This window comes from Nipponia nippon, unplaced genomic scaffold (assembly GCF_047370975.1).
Source record: "Nipponia nippon isolate SJK-2023a ecotype South Korea unplaced genomic scaffold, ASM4737097v1 scaffold_14, whole genome shotgun sequence".
NCBI classification, from domain to species: domain Eukaryota; kingdom Metazoa; phylum Chordata; class Aves; order Pelecaniformes; family Threskiornithidae; genus Nipponia; species Nipponia nippon.
The window spans coordinates 10,298,145-10,324,946 of record NW_028262330.1 but is presented as its reverse complement, the minus strand read 5'-3'; the positions used below and the strand labels follow the sequence as shown (position 1 = coordinate 10,324,946).

The 26,802-nt window shown below is 45.8% G+C and overlaps 2 protein-coding genes and 2 long non-coding RNA genes across 9 annotated transcripts in view; 3 read left to right on the top strand and 1 right to left on the bottom strand.

Moving 5' to 3' along the window:
* RAB40B (RAB40B, member RAS oncogene family) overlaps positions 1 to 6,252 on the top strand; it is a 34,955-nt gene extending 28,703 nt beyond the window's left edge. For all 3 annotated transcript variants that reach the window (XM_087750562.1, XM_087750561.1, XM_009476651.2), the window contains 5 exons: positions 1,012 to 1,072; positions 3,015 to 3,075; positions 3,957 to 4,034; positions 4,521 to 4,743; positions 5,168 to 6,252. In XM_087750562.1, the coding sequence (XP_087606688.1) occupies positions 1,012 to 1,072; positions 3,015 to 3,075; positions 3,957 to 4,034; positions 4,521 to 4,743; positions 5,168 to 5,439 (695 nt within the window). In that variant the 3' untranslated portion in view covers positions 5,440 to 6,252. The remainder of the gene's footprint in view (positions 1 to 1,011; positions 1,073 to 3,014; positions 3,076 to 3,956; positions 4,035 to 4,520; positions 4,744 to 5,167) is intronic.
* Positions 6,253 to 8,537: 2,285 nt separating this feature from the next.
* On the top strand, positions 8,538 to 26,753 carry WDR45B (WD repeat domain 45B). Of its 3 annotated transcripts, none has more exons than XM_087751268.1 (10): positions 8,538 to 8,786; positions 14,698 to 14,772; positions 17,830 to 17,931; positions 18,573 to 18,660; positions 19,222 to 19,316; positions 21,071 to 21,261; positions 23,214 to 23,299; positions 24,139 to 24,240; positions 24,847 to 24,904; positions 25,184 to 26,753. In XM_087751268.1, exons 1-9 carry the CDS (start codon positions 8,720 to 8,722, stop codon positions 24,902 to 24,904), a joined length of 864 nt encoding a protein of 287 aa, XP_087607394.1. In that variant the 5' UTR covers positions 8,538 to 8,719; the 3' UTR covers positions 25,184 to 26,753. The 3 variants fall into 3 exon arrangements, with proteins under 3 accessions (XP_087607394.1, XP_087607393.1, XP_087607392.1); XM_087751266.1 differs by having other exon boundaries at positions 8,541 to 8,786; positions 24,783 to 24,904; XM_087751267.1 differs by lacking the exon at positions 14,698 to 14,772 and having other exon boundaries at positions 8,540 to 8,786; positions 24,783 to 24,904.
* Positions 17,948 to 23,207, bottom strand: LOC148056467 (uncharacterized). Of its 2 annotated transcripts, XR_015703359.1 has the most exons (4): positions 22,444 to 23,207; positions 21,132 to 21,225; positions 20,276 to 20,589; positions 17,948 to 18,589 (listed from the first exon to the last, which is right to left on the bottom strand). It is a non-coding gene; the product is annotated as an uncharacterized LOC148056467 (long non-coding RNA). The 2 variants fall into 2 exon arrangements; XR_015703358.1 differs by lacking the exon at positions 22,444 to 23,207 and having other exon boundaries at positions 21,132 to 21,269.
* LOC148056468 (uncharacterized) lies at positions 20,552 to 20,957 on the top strand. The gene is made up of 2 exons (XR_015703360.1): positions 20,552 to 20,622; positions 20,760 to 20,957. It is a non-coding gene; the product is annotated as an uncharacterized LOC148056468 (long non-coding RNA).
* Positions 26,754 to 26,802: the final 49 nt, after the last annotated feature.

The window sequence follows — 26,802 nt, the reverse complement described above, 5'->3', positions numbered from 1 at the left end:
GAAGCACAGTGTTCAAAGCTATTGACCCTAGCATGGTGGTGGATATTTTCAGGGGTCAGCTGCAGCTACACAACTTCTTCTGATTGGTTTTACCTCATCTAATTGAAACTAACACACCCGTTTTGCCTAAAGCAGTAATGCTAGGCTTGAGCTTATTTTTACATAGTTTAATGGCGGCTTGGGGCATGTCAGGCTAGCAGTAAAAAGCTAATATTATATAGCACTGAAGGTTGTTTGCAAAGGCTACCAAATGCACAATAAAGATGTGAGCTACGTTATATGTGTGCGTGTGTATATGTGTAGATGTATACATACTTACAATACATACTTCCTGTAAACACTGCGGTACGTCTTCAGCTCACCTAAAAGAGAGATTGTAGCTCAGCCACAAAGCCTGGGCACGTTATGGGTGGGAATAAATGGAACCTGCCTGTGTTGTGCTGGACACTAACTGCACAGGTCTTGTGGGCAGAGAAGGCTGTTATCAATGGGAATGGGAAAGGCTGGAAGACAAAAGGCAAGCCACTTCTTGCACCATCTGCTGCTTTTATATAAGAGGGGGACACGTGTATCTGATACGAGAGCTGTCTATGAGTCAGAGATGATAAGGAAGGAAGAAATAATAGAGTCAGTAAAGCTAGGGAATAGAGGAAGAGAACAGCATTTAGTCTGTAATGTATGTATGAGAGAGAAGGCAAAAAACTAGTTCTACCGTCTTTTGTTGAAAAGAGCTAAAACTCTTTAAGAATATATATTGTCATGATAACGAATAAAACAGATCGTTTATCAACCTGAAGGGAGCCTGAGACATCTGCTCTGAATGGACCAAGCTTAAGTAATATGAAAGGTCTTTGTAACTTCATATGAACAAGTTGTTCTTATGCATGTGCACTTGATTAGAGTACTAATGACAAATACCTTTTTTCAAGGTCAGCTTCTTTGAAATCTGTAACTGTGTGTATATTGTACAGCTGCAAGCTGCTCTAAGATTTGCATGACTCTTCCCCACAGGTATAGATTATAAGACTACAACGATTCTTCTGGATGGCCGACGAATCAAGCTACAGCTCTGGTAAGTGTGTGCTTCAACTTTCCTCATAATTTCTATTTCAAAGACACAGAAATGCAGCTCTTCAGGGCACAAGCTCTCCCTTATGCTTCAGAAATATTTAGTCAACTGAGGAAGAGCGAGCCAGGCAGCTAGCCCTTTGGGTAAGTCACGCTTTCTCCTTACCTCCATTTTGCATCTGTTTCATGTAAAATGGGGCACCCTGCTGTTTCTCTACGTGAGAGATGCATAAATGCAGAAGAAAGACACAAAAGGTTACAAGTGCCTTCAAGATAGATTCAAAGTGCCTTCAAATATTATACTGGTAATGAGAACAATGGAAGTACCTTAGAAAGCATACAGTGATTGTGTAGCAACATCCCTTTGCTCAATTTATTAGTAGTAATGGTCAACTAAATAATCACAGTATTAAAAAAAAAAAAAAGGCATTATTGCTCATATAATTTAATTAATACTTATTCTGATGTGATTAGATCTTTATAAAAACATGTTGAGAACAAATAAAATTATTTTACAACCAATGTTTTTCCTGTAGGGTCAAATATTTGGTCTGTCAGCCTGCTTTTGTGTTAAGGTTGTTTGAAGATGGCCATCTTCTGGTTCATTTATAAATACTCAGGAAGTGATACAACTTGATTTCAACGCAGTGACATTACTGCGTCTTAAACACATTGTTTTCCTTTTTCCCTAAACTCATGGCATAAAAGAGGGAGAAGTCAGGCCAGTGCAGGACGGGAAGGAAATGGAGTGTGATTTTTTTTTTTTTTTGAGGAACCATAATCTAGATAAATCAGAGAGACAGGTTCTAGGAACAGGCAGTGTTCAGACAGAGTAGAGAATTGGAGGTGAAAATGAATTGTTATTATGATTATATCCTTTATCCTGCTAGAAAGAGACAATCCTGAGCCATTTCCATCTTGAAAATTAATCTTGGTGTTTATTTTTGTTTGGAACTCTTTTAATTACTGGAGTTAGATGCCTTTGTGTCAAAGCTAAGTTATTTTTATTTTATTCTTCATTGGTGGTTTTTGCCTTTATGATTTTCAAAATAGTGTTTCAAATGTGAAATGCAATGATGGATAATGGTACTCCGCCATATGGTATCTTCATTACTTGATATTTTGGTTTTTTACTCTCTTTTTCTTCTTCTGTCTTCCACTTTATATAGCTTAGCAAAAATACCACATAAAGCTTACCTGAGAAGCAGCCAGGAAGGAGATGTTTTAATTCTTTTTGTGAAGGGCATGGATGCTCTTTGGACTCCTTAAAATAGCAGATTGGAAATGTTTCTACAGTTGATCATATACAGAAATATGTGCCTTGCATTTGAAGATCTGTAATCTACCTCAAAAAATCTTCATGGAATTTTGCTTCTTACCACGTGCTTCACTATAAATTTGGTTTTGCTTCCAAACACTTTATGCAGTGATTTTTTTTTTTTTCCTTTGTGCATGCTTTTCTAAAAACCTGTGCTATGAGTCTGTAGGGATGCCTTCATCATACTAGACTCATGATAAACTATCGCTGCTGTCATCGAGAATTTACTGTTTCTCCATAGTTTCCTTGGTGATAGCTATTGTTTCCTCCCACTTTTCTTTTGCTGTGAAAACAGAATCTTCCTTCAAGCTGAACTAAACGCAAAGTCTAGTGGCATACGTACACTTGAGTAATAGCCTTTGTTTTCCAAGAGCAATCACAGGAGTAAAGTTTGAAGTTCTTGTCCTCTTATCCTGAGAAATCTGACAAATGTAGAGGAAAGGGCAGAATGCCAGCGGGGAAAAACTGCTGAGAGCGACAAGAGCTCGTACGCATTGGTGACTGCTGCTGCATGACTAATGGAAGAAGAGCCGAATCTGATCAGTACGGAGGAGTTAATCTAGCTGAACTCTTAACACAGGAGGCCACCTACTTCTTTTTTAAAATATATATAATTTATTTCATTTAGGGATACATCAGGGCAAGGGAGATTCTGCACCATATTTCGGTCTTATTCAAGAGGTGCTCAGGTAAGCAAAGTACAGCTTTCTCAGTGATGAGTCATGGTTGTTGGCTGGATGAAAGCAGAGTTAGCAAACCATGCTGACGGCTTCTGTAGCTCACTTGTAGATTGCATGCAGGTTCAGTAATAGTCTGAAGATAACACGAAACACGGGAAATAACAAGGGGCGGGATTTTCTTTTGGGGAGGGGAAATCCATGAGATTGAAGTTGAATCAGGGTAAAATACAGCGATAGATATTCTTATACCTTCTTGTTGGTTACCTCAATAACTTAGGCGTGTTGTCTTACTTTGATCATGTGAAAGCTATGCTAATACTACTTTTTAAAACTGTGTGCCAAGTAAGAGAAATTGATAACATAAAACTGTCAAGAGTAACGTGAAAAATACAAACATAGTCTAAAATGTGATGAAATGTAATGACTTGTAAGGAAATCACTTTAAATAAAAAAGACACACTAAAAGTCACTATAGCTTCAGACTTTAAAGCATTGCTACAATCCATGATATGTATTGGTTCTGATGAGTTGCATCTGTTGTGTTCCGGAATTGCACAAAGCATTGAATCTTCAAGCTACCGAATGTGACCAAAAATATTTATTTGCTATGACTTGTGATGTGTGTATGATCAACCAAACTTGTCCACTGTAAAAATAAATATTTACCAGTACATTAGACCATAAAACTAAGTCAGGGTTTCTGCCCCTTAGCTGATCCGTAATCCACGCAGGGAGATGGGGCTTGGTTTCGCAGGATGCTGAGCTTCTGCTCCACTGAGAAGCTGCTCAGCATCTTACAAGATTATTTCAGAACTGGAGAATTTACAGATAGCATTCTCTGTGTTACGCCTCTGTTGAACTTACAATTTTAAATTTCTTTTTTAATACAGGGAGTAATACTAGTGTATGATATAACAAATCGTTGGTCATTTGATGGAATCGATCGATGGATAAAAGAAATAGATGAGGTAAGGTATAATCCCAGAGTGTCGCTAGTCTGTAACAGATGACTAAGACCGACTGCTTATGATGTTTTCTACTGTTTTTACTGGCATTTGCAGGCAGTGCTTACTACAGAGTTATCCAAGATGCCAAGTTTACAATTTTCTTTCTATGTTTGTAATTCTAGAAAGTTGGAAACATATCAGCTAAAGTGTCTGGTTTCTTTAAAGGTGTTGATGGAAAGCATACGGAGGGCAAAGATTTCGTATTGTAGTCCCACTCTTGCTATACGCTTGCCACATCATCTGTGCGAGCCTGTCTGCTCCAAGGAAGGGATGTTTTTAGATCAGAGAATCATAGAATAATTTAAGCTGGAAGGGGCCTCTAGAGATCATCTGGTCCACGCTGCCACGTAGTCTTTAAATCTTGAAAAACCTTTTTTTTGTTTTAATTGAGGGAAGGAAAAAATGGAAGCTAAACTATTAATTTTTTTACTGCTTCTCTTTGCTCAGCATGCTCCTGGTGTACCAAAAATCCTGGTTGGAAATCGCCTTCACTTAGCCTTCAAGCGCCAAGTGTCTACTGAACAAGCACAAGCCTTTGCCGAGAGGCTGGGCATGACTTTCTTTGAAGTCAGTCCACTTTGTAATTTCAATATTACGGAGTCCTTTACTGAGCTAGCAAGAATAGTATTGATGAGACATGGAATGGACAGGCTCTGGAGGCCGAACAAGGGTAAGCGATGTACGCTGACAATGTGTAAATTTAGTCCTAGCTAAGGTTTATGGTTCATTAATATAAAATAACTTTCAGAAACTTTAACCCTGATGCAAAAACATCGAAAAAGAAGAGTCAGGAATCCTGTACAATTTGCTTTTTAAACAGAAAATATATATCTGCAGCCATAACCTGTTCTGCTTTCGTAGGGAATAACATATCTTTCCTAGAACTTACACGCTCAGTCATCTAAGTATTAAGACAGAACTAGGAAACTGAAGCAGCAGATATTTTGGATAGTGTATATGTGGGAAAGGGTGTGGGAGGAGAAATGCGAATTCAGCCTGGAAGTACAGAGTGCATGCAGGGTGCTGGGTGTGCTGCTACCACGTGGCTGACAGAAGCACGCTATTATAATGCAAGTTTTATGTCTGTTTTTAAGTACTGAGTCTGCAAGACCTTTGTTGCCGTGCCATAGTTTCCTGTACCCCTGTGCATCTTGTTGACAAGCTCCCTCTCCCTGTTGCCTTAAGAAGCCATCTCAAATCTTTCTCCATGGCGAATGGCCTTAATGCCAGGATGATGCATGGACGCTCATACTCCCTCACATCCAGCAACATCAATAAAAGGAACAGCTTAAAGAAAGCTAAAATTATCCGTCCACCGCAGAGCCCACCAAAAAACTGTACAAGAAATAGCTGTAAAATTTCTTAAGCTCTCTGTGGGAAAAGGAACCTGGATGGAATCTCCTCATGTGAAGCGTTGAACCCAAGGACTCCGTGTTTAATGGTTGAGCACACTATGTATGTATCACACTACATAGATGAAAATAAGAAAAAGAAGTCTTATTTTAGAGCTCGCTCACTACAGTAATGCTGCTTTGGAACAAATGACATGTTCAGTGCAACTGAAAGGATGTGACATTTTGCTGATGGATTTTCATACTGCATTTTAGTTTCTGATGTGCATGATGCCATTGTTTTTACTAGTAGATGTGTTTTCATATAGGGGATAATCACCATTATATTCAGTTCTTAAATCCATGAAATCTGGAAAGTGACTTACTGTGTAATTGTATAAAATCCTGTCTTTTTGCAAACTATTCAAAAATATAAAAATGAGTTACCGGTTTGCGTATTCAGGCAGAGGTTTTTAAATGCAATGTATTGTATACATTGTTAAATTCTACCAATAGTGTGACAAATTCTAGTAATACTGCAATTGTGCATTTGGGTTTTTTGTAAAGCTTCCTTGATAACTTTGAAGCACTAACTTAACTAAGCTAAAAATGTATATATAATTATTATGCACATACACAACAAGGTTTTGTCCCATTAGTGTATGTAATAGATTTGATAAAGTTTTTGGTATGTTATTTAATACTTTGGGGAGTTAATTTGTGGTTTAAAGACTTATTTTTCTGTAAGAAAAAAAATACATTTTATACCACTCTACAAGAAAGTTCTAGGAGGAAAATGCCAAAGACACTGTGGTAAAAGGAATATGACTTGAAGAGCTACTTTATAAGGAAAGAATACTATTTAAAAAATAAATAAATGTTTCTGGAAAAGAAATCCTATTATGCTTTTCTTTAACCGGGGAAGGTTATCTTTATCTTCCTTTGGAAGAATCTGAAGAACAATATACCTCAACTAGACACCAGGAATGTGAAGTCATCCTAAAAGCATCATGTAATGTTTTTGATACGTCTTCAATATTGTTCACCGAAATACCGAAGAACAATACACATTGTCTTCCATTTGTGAAGGAATTGTGTGACTTGTTCTCCTGAGCAATAACAATCCTTTGAGGTGGTGGTGTAGCTTCATCCCAGTTTCTCCTAGGTGTCTTCACTATTGCGAGGTACCATCAAGTTACGCATCTGTAATATTCCTTCTGGATCAGCACAGACATCCACAGCCTCTGTAGGCGAGCAGGGAAAATTCAAGCCAGTAAAATGCCAAAGTTATGCCAGGACCTGGACCAGTCAATGCATCACTGCTTAAAGAAAAGTGCCATCAAGAACAGGTCTTCTCATAGTTAAAGACTGAACGGCAAACCGACGTGGGGTGAAAGGCAGTCCTGTGGGATCGCTCCCTCGGTGGGGAGCAGGCTCCACCTGCTGGTCTGCCTGTGCCGAGCGAGCTGCAGAGATGCTGGAGGGAGCAGGTGAAGCTGTCGGACTGCAGAAATTGCGTCTCCGCAGCTTAAGAAAGTGTACATAGCAGCCTACAGCTCAAGAGGTTAAACCTGAATCAGACACATCCGTGCTTTGGGAGCGGTCTGGCTGTGCTTGACTAGCGGCTGTGTGCAGGATGAGTTCTCTTCCGTGCACGTTGCTGTTCTGTTTTAAGGTTCTTCCAAATTGTAGTCTTGGCCTCTTCGATCACCAGGTCATTAGTTTGTTCCCTTTCTGCCTGTGATGTGCAGTAAGAATGCCTAGCTGGGGAGAGCACTAGTACGGATGTGTCCCCTCAAGGTCAGATTCTCTGTTTCTCCTGCCAGCCAGTATACAGGCGAGGGAAGGAGGAGAGGCCAGAGCAGCATTCCTTCCTGCTGGTAATGCCTGCAGCAATCCCACGTGGAGTAAGTGAAGCCTGAGCCTGCAGTTGGAAAGAGGAAGATTTAAAAAAAGCAAAGAAGGGCTTGTTATCTCATGTACCAAGCCTCTTGACTACCTGAGGAAACAAAATCTTGTAAAGATGCAATGTGATTATTTTATTTTTTATTTATATGAGTACTCAAAGACTGATGTACCAACTGGTCACTGCAGGTAGCTCCAGGACCGTAATGAGCCATTGTACGCTGAAAAGCTGTAGTAATTTCCAAAGAGCAAGTCTGAGCTAGAGAAGAGTACGTCATAAATCTGAAATACAACATCAAGGCATTGAGGTGGGAGGCACAGAGCAAGTACAAAACAGTGAACGTGCACGAAGGACAGGGAATAGCTGGCAGGTGTGTGAGCGCACACCAAGCGTGGGCTTTTGGCTCATCATAGAGTCGTGAAATAATTCCGGGTGGAAGGGGCCTCAGGGGGCCCATCGTCTTGCTTAAAGTAAATTCACTGTCGAGCTCTGCTCAGGTCACTCAGGGCTTTGGATCTTCAAAGCTTCCAAGTTTTCAAGGGGTTTTGGTGGTGGTGGGTTTTTGGGTTTGGGTTTTGGTTTTTTTTGGGGGGGTCAAGTTCGGGGATCCCGTTTCAGCATATTCGAACTGTATTTCTTCTGTTCGTACTGGTTTGATACTCGGCATGCCCTTGACGTGAGAGCTTTCTGCTACACGGTCCTCGGAGCGGGGCCCGGGCCGCACCCGCCCCAGGCGGCCGCTCACGCGTCCCCCGCCCCGCGGCCAGGGGCCCCGCTTCGGCCTCGGAGCAGCCCGGGGCGATCCCCCGGCACGGCCCCGTGAGGCGGGGGCTCCCCTGCGAGGAAGAGGGAGGGTCCCCACCGGCCGGCCAGGCCCACGCAGGGGCGGCGGGTAGAGCCACAGCCCCCTGCTCCTCCGGGGCCCCCGAGAGCGGCCCCCCGGCCCCAGCCGTGAGGGGCAGGCCGCGGCCCCGGCCCCTCCCCGCAGCGGGGCCCTGCGCCTGCGCGACCCTCGGGGCATCTCCGCCCGAAGCAGCGCCCTGAGAAAGCCCCTCTTCCTCACAGACGCATCTAGCGGGAGCGGATCCTCCCTCTCCCGCCCAGCGCCGCATCCCCCCGCGGGGGCCCGGGCCGCTCCCGCCGCCCGTCCCCGGCCGCCCGCAGGGGCCTGGCGCGGCGCCGCTCGATTGCTCGGCGCTCCTCCCCCTGGCGGGTGGATGGCGTCTGCGCTCGGCGGCGCCGCCTGACAGGGTCGGAAGCAGCTGCCGGCCTGTCCGCCGCGGCTCGGCTCGGCTCGGCTGGGCTCGGCTCGGCGCGGCTCGGGCGGGCTCCCGCGGCGGGGCTGAGGCGGGCGGGCGGGCGCCGCCATGGTTTAAAGGAGGGCGGGCGGACGCGAAGGGGCAGGAGCCATGAACCTGCTCCCGGCCAACCCGCACGGCAATGGGCTGCTCTACGCTGGCTTCAACCAGGACCACGGTGAGGTGGCGGGGCCGGGCCGGGCCGGGCCGGGGGGGCTGTGGGGCGCGGCGCGGCGCCGTGAGGGGAGCGGGCCCCGCCCGGCGCGGTGCCTGGGGCCGGCCCGGCCCGGGAGAGAGGAGCCTCCGCCCCGGGCCCGGCCCTGGGGAGCCGGTTTGTGCCGGCAGAGGGGGGGCGGTTGGCGGCTGGGAGCCCGGCGGAGGTAACCGCCCGGCGCCGGTGAGGGGAGCGCGGCGCTGGCCCTGGGCCTGCCGCGGCCCCCGGCAACGCTGAGCGACCGGGACCCGGCGCCGCCAGGAGGGCGGCTGCCCGTCCCTGCCGTCCCGTCCCTGCCGTCCCGTCCCTGGGGAGGCGGCGGGCAGGGCCCGCTCCCCGCGCTGTGAGCCTCCCCTTCGCCCCCGCTGCGGCTGACGGGACGGCCGGCGTCTGGTCGTTGCAGCTGCTGTGGCAGACACAGCCCCTGCTTTGAGAAGCGGGGAAGGCCGTGTCTGCAGAGGTGTGATTTAACCGGTCTGCTCTTGTCGTAGCTCTGGCGTGGCGGTGTCTGCCGCCAGCCGCTTGGGAGAGTTGGTTGGGTGGCGGGGGGAGAGGAGGGAGACCCGGCGTGTTCAGTGTGCATCGTCCAGCACATCTGCCTCTCGCGTGGTGGCTGGGTGCTTGCTGCGAGCTGAGCTCCTTAAAATTGGCTACCCTCCCTCCTGTCGTGCTGTAAGCCTGCCTTAAATCCTGTGCTTAAAGGGATGTATTTTTGAAACTGTGTTACTGAAAAGGTAGCTCACAAAATGTCACTTTTGCCGTGTAAGTGCTTTGCATTCAAAATTAGTGCTGTAACTTCTCTTTTTTTTTTTTTTTTTTTGCCTGACTTGTGTTTTAAAAATGGTGGTTAAAACTGCTAATCATATTGGCAGACAGGTACAGATACGTGGACCACTGAAAAGCTTCAGAACTATATGGTTGGTTTATTTTTTTTCTTTGCTAGAAAGGGGGAGGCCTTTTCTAGAAAGGGGGTGCATATGCCTCATCTTGCTTTTGCAATATAAAAATAGCACCAGTCTTATGAGCAAGTGTCATTTTTGTGGAATGGGGAATAGAAGGTCATCATTTTGTAACATCCTTTTGTCTTAACAAATAACGCTCTTGCCTAAGACAGTCTTGCAACTTCTGTCATTGTAGGCTGTAGTTCATATATCTGTTGCTGATGCTGCTGAAGCCGTGTGTAAACACAAATTACTCTGTTGGTTCTAGTCTAGCATCTCTGATGACGTTTTGTCAGTGCTCTATCAAGCTGTCAATGACGTGAGCTTCTTGGTAGCTCTCTTCATGCTGTCCTGTTGACTTGAAAACAGTAAAATAGTCTGGTTTTCAGCAACTCTGTGTGCACTTGTCTTCATCTTGCATTTGCAACAGAGATGGAAAAAAGAGATTTGCGAGGATGAGCTTCATTTCAAATCTGCAGGGGTCTGTGGTGAAGCGGTAATATTTGATCCTTGGCCTCTGACGGGGCTGGGTTATAAAGAGAACAGTATAAGAAGCTAAGTTTCTCTTTTACGGCAAAATGCATCATTTTAGCATGCAAAACTTGTTCTTTGTTGCAAAGGCTTCCTTAAATTCTGTAGCAGTAAATAAACCATAAACACTGTTTTGAATAATGTCATATCCAAAGTATTTTAAGGAATTTGTCTTGGGAATCTGTAAGCTGAGAAGCATATTCCTAACAGCGTTCAAGTCCCAGCCTGCCTAGCCTGGCCAGCCAACTGAATGATAACAAAAAACTTGAACAGAAATCATGTTTGGCTTTCATTTGCGGGCTCCTGGAGCTCTTCCTGCTTAGGAATGGCGACTGTGAGTAGCACGGTAACTTTTAGGGCCTTTTTAAAGCGTTAAAGAAAAGCCAATTCTTTGGCTACTCAAAGAAGAGTAGATAAGAGGAAAAGCTCCCTTCTTCCTTGTTGCTTCTACCAAAAATAGAAATGTGAGTCACTTGAGTGCTGAAGCTTAGTAGTGTGGGTGTCTGCATATATTGTCACAATAACCTAATTTCTTAGTAATTTAAGACTAGCCAATCCCATAACAGTGGGAAGATGGGAGGAATGATCTAATAAGTCTCTCCAAGTCTTAACTTCCATGACTGACAAGTGGTAAAGCGAGCATCTGGGGCTTTTCTGAAGTGTGCTTCCCTTATTCTGGTTTGAGTGATACTCTATTTTTATATTGGGTGCCTTTGCCACTTTTTGTTTCTAAATTAAAAAATAAAGAAACAGTGTAACCCCCAAAAATAAAGGCCCATATTGCAAGGTGTTCTCTGTTGTTTTCAAACAGAATACTTGGACTTTAGGTTCCTAATTTCAAGCTGGCATACTCCTGATTTCAGGCACTTTTCTCATGCTTTCAGAAGGACATTAAAGTGCTTTACAGAAATGAATGGACAAAACATCATAATAAATTACCACACCAGAAAGTACAGGTGAAAATTGCTGACAAGTTTCTTTTGTCACTGTTGTAGTCTAAAGCTAGTTTGAAAACTGAGGCGTGGACTTGTTTTGGTGTTGAAACACTTGGCGTATTCATTCGATCTCATCCAGTGGACTGAAATGCTTAGCTCTAGGACCCCATAAATGTTAGTAGGATTCTGTGCTCTCTCTTATGGCTTTAGACCAAATTTGCTGTGGCAAGGAAAACTAACGTGCTAGGAACTGTGCCTGCCATAGTCCCTTCCCTAGACTCCACTGGTGCGGTTTCTGGATCTTAGGCCCTAAAGCCTGCAGATTTCCTTATGTCAGCATGTCCCCTTCAGCCTGTGGCATCTGCTAGGATAGTCATTAATTCAACCCTTCCTTTTTCTTTGGTTTTAGAAAACCAAACAAAACTCACTGTGGCCTCACTGGGACTGTTGGTAAATAGTACTTTTACTGTAGGAAAAAGCACAGCTGCGGGGTTAGGGTAATAATTCTGTAATTTTTTTTTTTTTTAAGTATCTGAGTTGTTTTCTGTCAGTGGCTCTTTGACAGCATGTCTGTCCCTTCTTAAAGTGAGCTGGGAGCTTCCCGTGGAGGGAAGCATACCTATTATTGCAGCAATTCCCTCTTCTGGCAGCCCCTCCCCAGCTCTCTCGTACGTAAGAGCTTCCAAGCTGTAGCTGAACTGTCAAATTTGTGATCCCACTGGTAAACACTGGGATCAGTCAGATGGGAAACACTGGGCTCCAAAGCCTGTTCCTGTAACCTGGAATTGAATGAGTAGCAGTAATCTTCCTGTATCTTTGGGTTTGTTTGTTTGTTTTTTTCTTGTTTGTCTCGGGGGTTGCCATGACTGAGAACTTTGTATCTCTGTCAGTAATGACCGACTGTGTGGGGAATATCCCCATTACTGACGTTCCCTCGGTGTTGGTGTATTGTCTTGGCAGTATCTACGTTTTTAACTGGAGACACTAGAAGCAGCCCATGTCTTGGTCATGAGGTTAGCCCTGCAGAAAAGCTGTAGCGGTGCTACAGGAAACGTACTGTCTGCATTTTAGTGCATTAGGAATGCTCCGTTTGGGTTTGTTATAAGCTGCTGGTATTGACACAAGTAAAACTTTACAGTGCTCTTCAGTATAGAACAGTTTCAGCGTCCCTCTCCTTCACCTCTCCTGGAAATACAATATTGAGCTATAAAACTCTCACTGGAAAAATAATTATATGGATACACATTACAGCTACCAGAAAAAGATTAGTTCTCATCCTGTACAGTGGTGGTTTATGTAGAGAGAAGCGTTTCCGTTGTCATTTGCTGTCTGGTTATCCCAGTAAAGTAAGCTGCAAGAGGCAGCAGTTCATTAGTGCTGTGATTTCAACGCAGCGCACTCTTACGTATTCAACTGACGGAGAGAACTAAAGAATGATGCGCTGAGAAGGGAGGAGGTAAATTAATGTAGTTAATTTAAAAGCATCTATTTCGATATGTTTACTAATCTTTCTATGATTATGATATTCTTGTTACCACTCTCTGTGTGTTTACATATGTAAACAAGAACTTTTTGCACTTAATTTATTAAAAAAATCTTGGGCAGGATGAAGTTGTGCCTGTCTTTTGGGTTGGGGGAGTAGGTTTTTTGAGTATTTTGTTTTCTTCACTGTTTAGCTAACTAACTGTGGTATTGTTAGAACAGTCCCATATATCGGGTTTGTGACTCTGCTGTTAGTGACTATATGTAAAATTAGAGGGTTAATTTGTTTCCTTTCTATATTGAAGGGTGCAGAGATGGATCTTGTAGTAATTTTTCCGTTGTATGTGTGAGTTCAGTGAATAGGAACCCTAATGATCCTGCCAAACACACACCCACACACCTCAGACGATGCCGGTCTGTAAAGCAGAGGATGTGTGTGATGCCTTTTTTTGCTGCTCTTGCGTTTGGGTTGGTTGGGGGTTTTTGTGTTTGGGTGGTTGTTTTTTAAAGTGGCCCTACTTGGAATGAAACTCTTGAAGTATTAAAAAGGAATCTCCAATTGGCTGCATGATTTTTCCCAAATTGTGGAGTTTTTAAACTCATGCTGTTGTCAAGATCAAGTTTATTATATGTTTTTGTATTGTTATGCGAGAACATTGATTTTTGTTCCGTGTTGTAACAAAAAAAATGTCACCAATTGTATTATTTCTTCTGACATCTTAACCAAGATAGGAACGGTGGAAGGCACGTACTGAATGTTGCTCACTTGCTCTTCAGTGAGCATATGCAATTTTTTTATTTGAGCATCTGTTAAGCTGATGATAGTATGCAAACCACCAAGCCAGTTAGTTGTCTGTGCTGTGAGGACCATTGCTGGCTGTTTGTGAACCTTTAGCGCCCTTTTGCCAGCTTCTGAGCCATCGCTCCGCAGCAAACCAGTCCAGTCTTGTGTGCAGGAAACCATGGCTCACCTGGCTACGAGCAAATGGTTTGGAGACCTTATGTTAAGAGTGAAGGCTTCCTTCCCCCACCCACCCTGTGATTTTGGGGTATTGAGTTTGGGGAAGGGGTGCATTTAGACATAGCTCCTTTTTTACTTGGGGGGTTTAAATCGTTGCAGTCATTGCAGTGCATAAGAATAAAACCAGACTAATTTGAATATCACTGTTGCAGTACCTTGAAGATCTTAACTGGATTTTTGATAATAGTGCATATAAATTGTGTAGCAACTAATCTTCTGTCAGTCTGCCTCTAGCAACGGTAACGGCTTCTGACTTCACACTGGCATTTCTTTATATTAGTAACTGCGTTCACCCATTAGCGAGTAAAACAGGAGGACAGGATACTGGTAGTTCGATGGATTCCACTAAAAAGGCACATGCATAATTCTATATGTAAATGTAACTAAAATAATTTTCCAGAGTATTTTAATTTGGCTTCTAATCATTCCCTAGTTTAGACTTAAGCTATTGGCATGTAATTATTGGCATCCGACTCAGTAGGCTCTCATTAGAGCATTCTTAAAAACTATGTTTGAGAAGCTCTCTTCTGTGGAAGGATGAGCAATGGATCATACTTCATATAGTCGTAATCACGGTGTAAATTTGGGTCTAATAAGAAAGGAGGGTTTTGCTTCATAACGATGGTGGGGACCATACAAGTCGAAATGCAGGTTTCCTTCCCTCTGTAGTGCATGGCATAGGATACAGATGGGTTGGGAATTGCTCTCCTTTCCTTCCATTGTTTTCTTACCTGTCTAAAAAGAATAGTGAGAGCTTTCCACTTTCAATGGAGGCCAGCATAGAGGACAACTCCTCTAAATGGTTTTCACTTGCAAACACTAACAAAGCCTGCAAGTGGTCTTCAGCTTGAATTTAACAATGCGGTTATCCAGTAACGCTCTCTTAACCCTCTGGCTCTTGCTTAGTTCTTGAGTGTATCTCGCAATTACTATATATGTGTATATATATGTGCTTTTTACTACAGGATGCTTTGCATGTGGAATGGAAAATGGATTCCGAGTTTATAATGCAGATCCACTCAAAGAAAAAGAGAAACAAGGTAAAATGCTCACTTATTGTATCATGCTAGTTCTGTGTTGGAAGCTCAGCCTCCTCATTTTTTGATTTCTGTAAGATTCTTGCTTAGGTTTCACAGTGCCATCACTGGAAGGCTTTGAATAAAGCCTCAAGCGAGGAAGTCCATGCTGGTCCCAAAGGGACTCTCTCTTATGCCACTACCTGGTCAGGTGTTTATATGCTATTAATTTGCATAAAGCTGGCTGCTGATGAATGTGTCTCACCTTCTTGCAGAGGCTGAATTGCATTAGCTGTTGCTCATGTTTGTAGTCCTCAATGGGAAATAAGTTGCCTGGCTATTCACAAGTGGGAGAAGAGTTTCTCACTGCAGCGTTATTGTGTGCCATCAAGAGAAGTTGTTTGGTTCTTGTGCGCTCATCTGGGTGATCTAGTACAGCACTAAAACTGCTGTCTTCTTACTGGAGATCTGAACGTAACATTTCTCGTACTTGCTTAGAGTATGGCTTGCAAGAGCACTGTGAGCCCAGACCTCTAATACTCTAAATTTTATATTCTCTGTATGCTTAAAAAATTTGGGAGGATCTTAAGGCAGTAAACCTGGTATCATGTCTTAACAGAAATTGCTAGGTGAGCTATATTAACAGGTAGTGGGGCTTTGTATCAGACAGCAAACATAACTGAGTCAAAATAAAGGAAAATGAAACCTAGCTATGTGATTCTGACCCTAAATAGAGGAAGAAAGCTGCCATGCTAAACAGGTTTTCCAGCAGTTCCAGCCTGTGGTGACAGACAGGATTTAATAAGAGGAAAAATGGATTTAAAATAGCAATTCCTATGAAACCAGGCATGCTTTCACTTTCTAGTGCTGTAAGAGATTTCAGTCACTGTTCATGTGGCCAAAGCCGACGAACTGTTTTCTGTTCTTAATACTAAATACTAAACATCTCTTGGCACTATCCGTGACAGCGTCCTACAAGGAGCAGAATTCAGGTTGAAGTCCTGTGGAGTTCCTTGTCAAAACTCTCCCTGCCAGTAGCTCTGGACATCCTCCCAGGACTCCCATGGTGAAACGTTTCTTAGGAGCCAGCTTGCCTTTCCCTTGTGGATTCTGAGAGGTCACACTGTCCGGCTGCATAGGTACACAGAGAAATCTCGTCCATCTTTCATGCTTGTTTAAACCTACCTGAGATAGTCCCAGATGGAGCTGTCTGTCTGATTTCTGTAACCTGGTATGAAACCAAGTCTTAACTGTTACACCCTGGCTTGGCGCTCTCATATCCCGGAGTTCCATGGAGTTCCCCAACCAAGCATCACCTGTCAGAACTGTAAAGATAAGGATTGAAGCGTCTGTTCTAGCATAGATTCAGAACACATTGCACGTTCTTAAATTATCTCGGGTTATCTTTCGTAAGTATTTTAAGACTTTTTGTCACGGTGATAATACCTCTTCATAACAAAATGTGCTGTCATGCTTTAAATGCTTTAATGGAGTTAAGAGGAGGCTCTGGTGCAGACGGAGGTGGTGTCCAAATACACTTGTTCAGGAAGGAAACTCGGCAGGCAAAAGCGTTGTTGAAGAAACCACAAGGACTTGCATGAAATCCAAGGCTTTACTGCTGCAGTAAGAGTATCTTTCCAGGCATCTACCTTCAGCGTTGTACGGTCAAGTCCCAACAGAAATTCCTCATTCCGATGTACTGCAGTGCTTCTTAACGTCTAATAAATCTCCCTTGTCCTATCCTTCTTGCATATGTCTGCCTCTTTCCATTGTAGTGCTTCCTCCCAGCTCCTCAGACATTTTTGCAGTTTTCTCCCATCCCTATTTCTGACAGCAGGTCTTTCTTGAGTTCTTGGGAAACTTCAACTTTTCCTCTAGCTTTGAAATGGCTTACTGGTTTCGTCCACCTTTCCTGCTGCAGCCTGCCAGGGTGCAGAGTTACTGGACAGCCTTTTAAAGGAAAAGTTTGTTTTTAACTCTGCTCATCTACCCCGAAGGCCACAGTTCTGGGCTCTCCTCCTGACAGTTCAGTTCCCTCTCCCCAGAGGAATGCCGAGCATCCCTCTAAGCTATGTAAACAAAGCCACACCCCCACTCAAATGTCATCAAATTGAAAAATTCTTTTATTATGAAGTCCCCTGGTTGATATTTTGTTCCTCCACTTGCACCATAAGCATGGCATCGTACTCTCCTTCCTCTGCAGTTGAGATTCTTGAAAAGAAAAAAACCTTCTCCTTGCCCTGTAACTGAGAAGCTGGCTGCACCAGCCGACGTGTCTTGCTCTCGCTGTGTGTCCTGCACCATTGAGCAGAGGCTCGCTGAGCTGGACCGTACTTCTTACCTATTCTAGCAGCTACGGGTACGCTCCAGAGAACAGCACTAGAGAGTCTGGTTCAGTTACGTCCATGTGCATTTTGCCGCCTTTCCTCAAATCCACCAAGCCTATAAAGACAAATCCCCTTGCACAGAAAAAGGTTCCTGACTAAGGAAGACCATTGGTGTTTCTCTAAATGCACGGCATTAGCATAACAGAGCAACACCAGACTCGAGTGTGGGCCTGGGGGGGGATGAATTTGAGCTAACTGGACAGTCTTTCTAAACATACTTACAAATCCACTGTGTAATAGGAACGATCAAGCTGCCAGGATGATATTGCTTGATCTCCTTTCATGCAGCACGTTTTAATATAGCTTTAAAACCTTGCTCTGTTTTTTCTACATATGAAAATGAGGCATATCCCAACTGTGTGACAACAACAGTGGTGATCTTCATTGCTATGAAAAATAAAGCAACTGCTGAGAATCCTAATCTTAAACAAGCACAAAAAAAAATCAAATAATAAAAAAAAAAAACACACAAAAAACCACCCACCCTTTTAGGATTTCAGGATTTCTTGTCTGTCACCCCCACTCTTAGAGGATTCTCTGGTTTTTAAGGTCGGCCAGGGTAGGAAGATACTGTTCTTCTCAGGTGCCCGAGAGAAGTGCTGGATAACGTGAACTTTTCTTGTAACAGTGGTAAAAACTAGATGGCATTTTAACAGGTTTTGACACTTTTAAATAAAATACATTTGTCTTTCAGAATTTCTAGAAGGTGGCGTTGGCCATGTTGAAATGTTGTTTCGCTGCAACTATTTAGCACTAGTAGGTGGAGGAAAAAAGCCGAAGTACCCACCTAACAAAGGTGAGTCTCGAGGAACAGAGCTTGTAAATGTCTGCCTTGCTGTCTGTGTGAAACCGCCCAAAGAACTCCCAAACCAAAGGCCTTGAGCTGGGGGTCTGGTATTCCCAGGGCTGGGTGGAGGGGATGTGGCAGCAGGTTTAAGTAAACGCGGTGAAATAAGTTGCATCGCTGCTGTTGCAGTGTTAACAGGCGATGACCGGGCTCAGCCCCGGTGACAAAGTCTCTACTTCTCACAGTTAACTCTGCAAAGAGACCCTACAGCTCAGCAGCCTGAGGGGGAAAAGGCCCCTGGTTGGCAAGCTCGGTAGGAAAATATGTTCCTTTTTTGTCTGCTGCCTTATTTCTTTGATAACCCTCAGAGCAAAACAAAAAAAGCTGATTGTCTTTAGAAAAATGTATTTTTATTGTCAGCTTTTGTGGCGAGAGTTTAGCAGCTCCTACCTGCACGCATCGTCGCGTGAAAGAGTGGGTTGAGCTGTAGTAGCTCAATGCCTCCTGGTGAGCAGGGTGCCAGTCTGTCACTGCGTAGCCGTTGGGTGCTCCCCTTGATTAGTCCTCTCGGAAACTAGAGGTTGTTATAACGGAGACGATGCGGATCTTCAGATTTGCCTTGACCTAATGCAATCTCTGCACTGTTCCAGTAATGATCTGGGATGACCTGAAGAAGAAGACTGTCATTGAGATAGAGTTTTCTACAGAAGTCAAAGCAGTTAAGCTGCGAAGAGACAGGTAGGTACAAAAAATGCATTCCAAATGTGCGGCTTGGCTTTGTGCGCTGGTCTTATTCATTTCCAGCTGTTTGTAGAAGGAAAAAGATCCTGCTTGAGCACCTGGATAAAGACCACCAGCAACGAAAGGTAAAACAGGCTTTTAGGGGCAGGCATTAGGCGTTACCAGATCACAGCTCCAGCATACTGGTATCGGAAACCTTGGTGAAAAGGCTGTGAGCCTTTCTGGCCCCCTAATGTGGGAAATGTTCTCCTGCGGCTACTGCCGACCTCTTCGAGGTGTGGAGGAGCGTGAAGGGAATTCAAGCAGGGCTCTAGAGTAAGAGCATCTCTTAGCAGCTGGAGTCTGCGTTCCTGCGGGCAGAGGGGTTCTGCTGTCACAGCTTTGGATAAAAGTGCTTTGCAGGCTCGTGGTTGCATGTTTTTTTGCAAGGCTGCAAGTCTGTTGGGGCGGGGGAAGAATATAGCTATTGCATCAGTGGAAAGCCTTTGCAGGTCTGAATTACTGTCTGTGTCCCCGCTGTACCCACCCCAAGTCACAGGACCTTCTTGTCTGTTTCAGAATTGTGGTAGTCTTGGACTCGATGATTAAAGTTTTCACATTCACACACAATCCCCACCAGTTGCACGTCTTTGAAACCTGCTACAACCCTAAAGGTGAGTTGCATGCGTGGGCTGGGGAATGGAGGCGAGTTTAGTCTGTTCTTGACGTGCTATTTGTCTTTAGCTGCCTGAATCAGTTTCATTAGTAAGTCATCAGTTTGCTTACGGCACTGCGGTCATGCCCTTTGGAGATGCTTTTGTGTTTATAAAATGGTTATTAAAATTTATTAATACTTGGTGCAGAAAAGCTTTTTCCTGTACTCCTGTTAGGTTATAGATCCGATTTCTATAAGAGTTATATGCTTTCTTCTGTAAAGAACCTGTAAACTTGATGTATTTTGTGCTGAAAGTTTAATTATAAACACAAACTATTAAAGTGCATCATTCCTCTTTTCTAGTAGAGCTCTAGCAAACTGTTCTCTACAGTGTCAAAAAGAGCCTAATTCGCAAACTGATATTGCTCTTCCTAAATAATAGCAAGGTAGGGCTTTGTCTTTTGTTGAAACGAGCAGAAGGTGTCCTGGACCACGGCGAGTATTAGAGCCGCAGGCTAAGCGCTCGCTGGAGCGGTGATGCCAGCTCTAGGCTCCAGGTGGGCGTGGGAGGGAGAGGGCTTGGGTTTGGCCTAAGGAAGCGGTTTTGTTGCCGTAGGTTTTATTGAAAAAGGGAGGCCCTGTCTGGAAGGAGAGCCTTGAGAGGGAGGAGCTAAGCGCGCTCCCCCGGCAGCTGTGTACGTGCGGGTCTGCAGCTGGAGGGGCCTAACGGCAGCTGTGTGAATACCCGCCCCGGGCACAGCGCTGCCCTGCTGCGGGGCGGTGGGGGTCCCAAAGCACCAGGCCTGCCCGGGGAGGCTGAGGAGCGGGGCTCCTTTACTCGTGCAGAAAGGAGACCGTGAGGGCCACCTGCAGCTGGGGGCTTACAGCCGCCTGAAGGACAGTTAGAGAAACGATGGAGCCAAGCTCTTCTTGGCAGTGCCGGGCAGTAGAACGAGGGGTGTTGGCCACGCGTGTTACCTTGGGAGGATCAGCTTGGACGTCAGGACGATGTTTTCTCCACCAGGAGGTTCCTTAGGCTGGGGGTTCCCATCCTCGGAGGTTTTCAAGCCTGCTAGAAGCAAACGTGGAATGGCTGGCTGCGCTCGGGGCAGCGCAGCCCAAACGCAGCCCGGCATGCTGACGGGGCTGTGGGGCGTACGGTGGAAGATGCAGTAGGAGTCTGTTGTCCCTCGTGACAGCCGCTCATTGCTCTGCCGGCTGTGGGCAGAGTTTGCAGGAAGGTACTTGGTATCGGCGAACACCTGGGAGAGATGTGATTTGCCTTAAATGGTCTGCAAAAAAGTTACGAAGAAAAAAAAGTGCAGGTACTGTAAGAACCAAGTTCAAACATGAATTCATAACAATCAGTTTTACTGACGGAGGAGAAACGAAAACATCACCTAGTATAAACTGACCCTTTTCGAGCTGCTAAGGAGACTTCTGTATTTTTTTTTTTAAATAGCTTTGCTGTAACAGACTGATGGAGCTGATCTCCGAAAACATCCAGATTTTGGATTAACCGCCACTAGATTACTTTGAAATAAAGTGATGAGAGCAAGTTAAAATTATGCTACTCCCCTACTTCTCTGTGCTCTGCACTTGTGGATGGATCATGTTTTGGGATACCGAATAGCCATTAAAATGAAATTCTGATTTACTACATGTATGTTTGTTTATTCTGAAATTACCGATATTTTAGCAACTTATGTTTGAAAACTTTATCAGATAATGGGAACTACACAGTTATTCTTTTTTTTTTTTTATGTCTTTTAGGTCTCTGTGTCCTTTGTCCAAATAGTAATAATTCTCTTCTTGCATTTCCTGGGACACATACTGGCCACGTGCAGATCGTGGATCTCGCCAATACGGAAAAGCCTCCTGTCGACATACCGGCTCACGAAGGAGTCTTGAGCTGCATAGCTTTAAACCTGCAGGGAACAAGAATTGCAACAGCATCAGAAAAAGTAAGAATAATGCCCTCCTACCTCTGATTTACTGTGCAGTCCAGTGTAGTAACTCCTCCTAAAATAGAAACCCACATCCTTTCATAGGAAAGACACAGAAATAACTAACTAGAATATCTGTCGCTGAAATACGTGTTCTCAGTCTCTATTGTTCCTGCCCTTTAGGCTGTCCAAACAGCAAGCCAAGTGCAGCGCCCAAGGTAGCGTTTATGTTTTAGCTGACTGTAGCAGTGACTCTCCAGTGACGTTTGAGCGAGATCTGGCCCAAGCAGTTCACATTTCATGTGCTCTTCAATAAATAACATTAATTTTAAAAACAAAGGGGAGGGGGAAGCTTATTTGCGTTCTTTCACCTTTATTAGTTTCTGCTTAAATTTACTTTAAAACCACTGGCTAAAGAAATAGCTGCAAATCGGCCTGTTGTACCGGAGGACTTGGTTCCGCTCTGGCTTCACTCCTGCTACAGACTGGGACGGAGATGCACTGCCTCCGTTCTTCTCATACACACGCTGCAGATGTTTTCACGCAGGGTGTAAATTATAACGATTCCTGGAATATTTACCAGATGGTGCGCGGCCCTGTGTTACGTCGGGCTGAAGAACGCAATGTGCTGACAAAACCTGCAGCTACTGCACAGTGCAGATCCCTTTGGGCTGGGCTGGGAAAGAATGCAAAGCAAGTCACAGACCTGCCCGCGCCACGGGAACTTCCCCAAGTCTGCGAGCGAGCTCCTTCTCCCGGGGATGACTGGGCCCGAAGGAGTGCGAGGCAGATGTACCCATCTACCTGAGGCACGCTGGGCGCTCGCTACCGTCTTCCACTCCGCTGAAATGAGTTTCTCAAGGACAAGCTAAATTAATCCAACGAGTCTCTGTTTAGAATAGCTTCTACTGCACAGCTCATAGCTCAAAAAGCTTAAAAAAAGAAAATGCAGCCACAGTCTCTCTTATCTAAGCTTAATTACTGTACGTCTTCTAATCAAAGCTCTTAAAACTGCCAACTCCATTGCTAAATAGAATAATAATCTGCTGCATAAGACATGCCTTTTTTTGCGTAGATAGATAAAAAGTTCAAAGAGCATTTTCGAACTGACATAGGAGTATGGGCAAACGGCCGTACTGAGCATCCTGTAAGCAAACATCTCAAGCTCGTGTCTTAAATCAAAACTAAGCTGCCATTTACCTGCATCTTTCTCTGCTGGGCTCTGTTCTTTACTGGTGCACGACTGGAGAGGTGCATTTGTTAACCAGGTGTGTAACACGAGTTGTAGGCAGCAACGTACACCCCGCTCTCGCAGATGGAAGTACTGCTGAACTGATGATCGCGTTATCGGGGGTACACCGACTTGTTTGACGTCGCTGGTGTCCAGCTTAGTTTGCTGGAAATGAAGTGCGGTTTTCTACTGCAGCATTGTCTGTAACCTGACTCGTTTCTGGGGTCTCTCGCATTTGTATCAACACAGATAACGAGCGCGCCAGAGATAACTAATTCTTCTAGATTACTTCAACTGAACTAATTGTAAGGCAAGACCAGCCACGGGCTCGTTATACTTAAGCGGAAAAAAATTGCACAGTAGCAAACAGAGTACTGGCTATGGGGAGCAAGAAAGATGTGACTCACGGAACCTGGGCACAGGCGGCTGTACACAAGTCTACTCTAATGTTTGCAAACCGATGCCAGGGCTGTGCTAGCGCTTTGGAACGTAACGTGGATGACGCTTACTTAGCTGAGTAGCAAGATTGTACGCCAAAGCACTGTAACGCTGGGGTGATGGGGTGGGGGCAAATCAATATTCTCCCCCAAAATTAGCATTGAGAGGTTCTCTCAGATGTACGGAGATGAAAAACCCGATGGTGTATGTAGGGGCGTGCTGGTCGGAGGCCTTCAGGATGCAGTCACAGATGTAAAGTCTCTTCTGTCTTCCCTAGTATAATGCTTGATTCCTTTTCAAGGGGACCCTCATAAGAATATTTGATACTTCATCAGGGAATTTAATCCAGGAGCTACGAAGAGGATCACAGGCAGCCAATATATACTGGTATGTTTAGCTGCTTCTGCTTTGTCTTCTTGCGGGTCGCGTTGTGCCGAGGCAGCCTGGTAAACGGCACCCGAGTCATCTTCACAAAGCAAAGCAGAGTTACGCTGCCACAGGCAGAAGGCAGAGCTCTCCCGGCAGCCAGAGGTCCCAGGGCCGCACCAGGCCTCTGCTGCTCCCTCTGCTCGGTGCTGGTGAGGAGGGAGCAGCAGCTGGCAGCTGTGTGAAGCCCAGCACAGGCTCCAGGGGCTGGGACAAGAGCGTATCTGTCGCTAGGCCCACTTCTCTGCGCAGAATAAACGGTAGCTGGGGGGATGCTGCAGCCTCATGCTGACATACGGGGAAAGCAGTGATGCAGCGTAACACTGCCCAGAGAGACTGGGCCGAGCACAGGTTTATTACAACACAGCGCTGCCCTGCAGGCCAGAGCCCAAGGCAGAGTCTGGCCCTAATCCACTGCTGGAAGCTCTCTCCCAGGAGCAGGGGAACTTCCCTCCTTCCGCTTAGCGCCACTCTGGGGTAGGAGCGTTGCACGCTTTATCCACGACCTGCCTACTCCTCGGAGCAGAGCTCGTGCTGTTTCTTCCAGCAGAAGCGGCAGAGATCGTGCCCCCTCAGGGCAGCCTGCTGCGTGGCTGCTCCGATACAGTTCCACCCCTGACGGGGCTGTTCCTCCTAGCGCTGAACTGGAGGAGCCCCAGCTCCTCCAGGAGAGGAGCTGTTAATGCCTCGCCTGCCAGGCCGGCAGCTGCTCTAGGCAACTGCAGAAGCAGAGCTGTGTGTACACAGAAGCTGTGGCTGTGCTCCAGTAGAAATACTGCAACTGTCTCTATTCCTTACAGTATTAACTTCAATCAGGATGCTTCCCTAATCTGCGTGTCCAGCGACCACGGCACAGTACACATTTTTGCTGCAGAAGACCCTAAAAGAAACAAGCAGTCAAGGTAGGGTTTGAGCCCTTCTGAAGCCTTTAGGAGGGGCTGGGGGGGCCTTGACCTTTTACTGGAGTTCAGAGCAGCGGTTCGGTCCAGCAGCAGCGCATACCTACGCGACCGGAGGGGCAAGATTAACCTGCTGTGCTCGAGTGAAGCTGCAGGTTTGGGACTGTACAGCAACCGCCAAGTTCCCGCTGTCCTTTGCGGAGCTGCGGCATTCCAGCAGCAGGTTAGGGTGGTCTTTCAGTGGCTTTCTCTTGGCACAAGCAGACTTTGTGGACACGTCGCATGAAGCAGTCTCTGCTAAAAATCGATGCTTTTGGCAGTTTTTGCAGTCATTTAAGAACAGAAAGCCTGAAGGGAGTTGTAGGGTCCCCCTTCCCTAGAAGGGGAATCGTACATACTACCCGATACTTGTAAAGAAAATAAAAAGCCAATCAAAAATAGCAGCTAGTGCGAACCCTGCCACTTGTTCAAACGCGCCAGCGGTTCCCAGTCAGCTCCAGTCAACGCCTTACTAAGTTGTTATGCTTTTTTTTCCTCTCTTTCAGTTTGGCCTCTGCCAGCTTTCTCCCCAAATACTTCAGTTCCAAATGGAGTTTTTCCAAATTTCAGGTTCCCTCAGGCTCTCCGTGCATTTGTGCCTTTGGAACAGAGCCAAACGCTGTCATAGGTAAGTCCTGGAGCTTCCCCAGGTTCTGCCTGGAGAACCAGGTTTTGAACCACGCTGGCTTGGGCTGGGGGGAACGCTGAGGGGAGACAGGGCTGCGTGTCCCCGCCAGCTGAGAGCAGGGGCTCCCGCTGCTCAGCGCTGCAAGGGTGTAAGACCAAGGAGCGCCCAGGGCGGGCACAGTGCTGGGCTGACTGACGCCGCACAAGGTTAAGCTGTAGCTGAAGGAAGGGAGCGGTACCTCTGGAACAGCTGAACTTAACGCGTTTGTTTTCGTTTCAGCAATATGTGCGGATGGCAGCTACTACAAGTTCTTATTCAACCAAAAAGGGGAATGCTCAAGGGATGTCTATGCTCAGTTTCTAGAAATGACGGACGACAAGCTTTGACTGAGGTGAGGGAGCGCGTGGGTCAAAGTACCGCCCTGGCTGTTCCCCGCCTTTGGAAGGACAGTATACGAATGTCCAATACTGATCAAGAAGTTTAGCAGACCTCACTGAGAAGCCTGGCCCAACACGATCAGAACAAGCGCTGAAGTAGTGGACTACATATGTTTATTCTCATTTCTGCAAGTATTCATCATTAAAATCTCTTTGGGTTACTGTCATCAACTCAAGTTTTCAAGATGGTGGCTTTCAACAAGCTTGTGCCTATTGGGTTTCTCTTAAACTGTGAAATGACTTTAGATTGAACACGAGTGCCTGCCACGCTGAGCGCGCCGCAGGGGGCTGTACAAACGTACAGCTAGCCTTAGCAAAAGGGGTGCGAAAACAGCAGATTTTAGGCACTGCTTTACTTCCACCGAAGGGCTGGGAGCGGGGGGAACGCTGTGGATCGTGCTCAGACAGAACTCCAGCAGCGTGGCGAGGAGCAGGAGCGCCACCTTCCCCCCGCCCCGAGCACATCTGAGAGTAACGGAGGAGAAGAGGCGACAAGCGCGTAGCCACAGGCAACTGTGGCTTGAACCACGCTTGTCCTCTGACCGGGTGTACGGGGCTGGGTGGTGGCAGCCGTGCGGCCACAGGCTGCTGCTCCCCTACCCACGCGGGCTGGGCCCCCAGCGCCGTCAGGTGCCAAACCGTACAGAGCAGCGGAGGCACGTTAGGCGCTGGCTGGCCCAGCGCTCTCCCTCTCGGCGCACGGAGCAAGCCCCCAGGGCCCTCGGGCACACGGAGCTCCTGGTTTTGTAGAGGTGACTCCTCCTGTACCAGAACAGCCATGCCAGGTTCAAAACCCACCCTCGGTACTGGTGTGACAGCTGTACTGACCGCTTCCCAAACCGCTGTGCTTCAGCTGGGCGACTGGACAGGCCACTTACACGTCCAGCGCAGTGAAGGAACCAGGTGGCACGAAGCATACTCTCTGCAGGGGCTTTAAACTTGCAAACTTTGGGGTTTGGTTTTTTTATTTGAGATGTTGGATACTGCATACTGTCGGCCTAGGGACAGTTAGGTTAGACTAAACCGACTGACTTGTAAACTCTTTCCCAACACTGTTAGATGGCAATTAATATTTACTGCTGATCACGGCACAAGATACTAAACCAGAAACTGAAATAGACACAAGCTCTCCGTGCGTAGCACTAAACACCTGGGGAGGGAAGCCTTGCTCCTCCGAAACTTAATTTCACAGATGCTTCAAATCCGACATGCCACTTCACTCCGAGATCGTTTCGCTGCAAACTCTCCGAGTTTCTTTTAGTGTCACGTAACATACTAAGGACTAACTGCTATGCGGATTTTGATGTCAAGGTTGCATGTTGCTTTTATGTGTATTTAATCACAGAAATTGTTTTGCACACTTATTTGTAATATGTTATTTCTTTTAAATAAAAGTGACTAATTTTGCTGTATTCACTGATGAGCACAGCCCAAGTTCCTGCTGCCGGAGGCTGGGGGAAT

Bases quoted from the DNA above. Each gene is read 5' to 3' on its own strand.
- WDR45B (XM_087751266.1), top strand. From the start codon at position 8,720: ATGAACCTGCTCCCGGCCAACCCGCACGGCAATGGGCTGCTCTACGCT. The intron at 17,932-18,572 runs GTGAGTCTCGAG...GCACTGTTCCAG, and splicing joins GAAGTACCCACCTAACAAAG to TAATGATCTGGGATGACCTG. The intron at 21,262-23,213 runs GTAAGAATAATG...TTCCTTTTCAAG, and splicing joins TTGCAACAGCATCAGAAAAA to GGGACCCTCATAAGAATATT.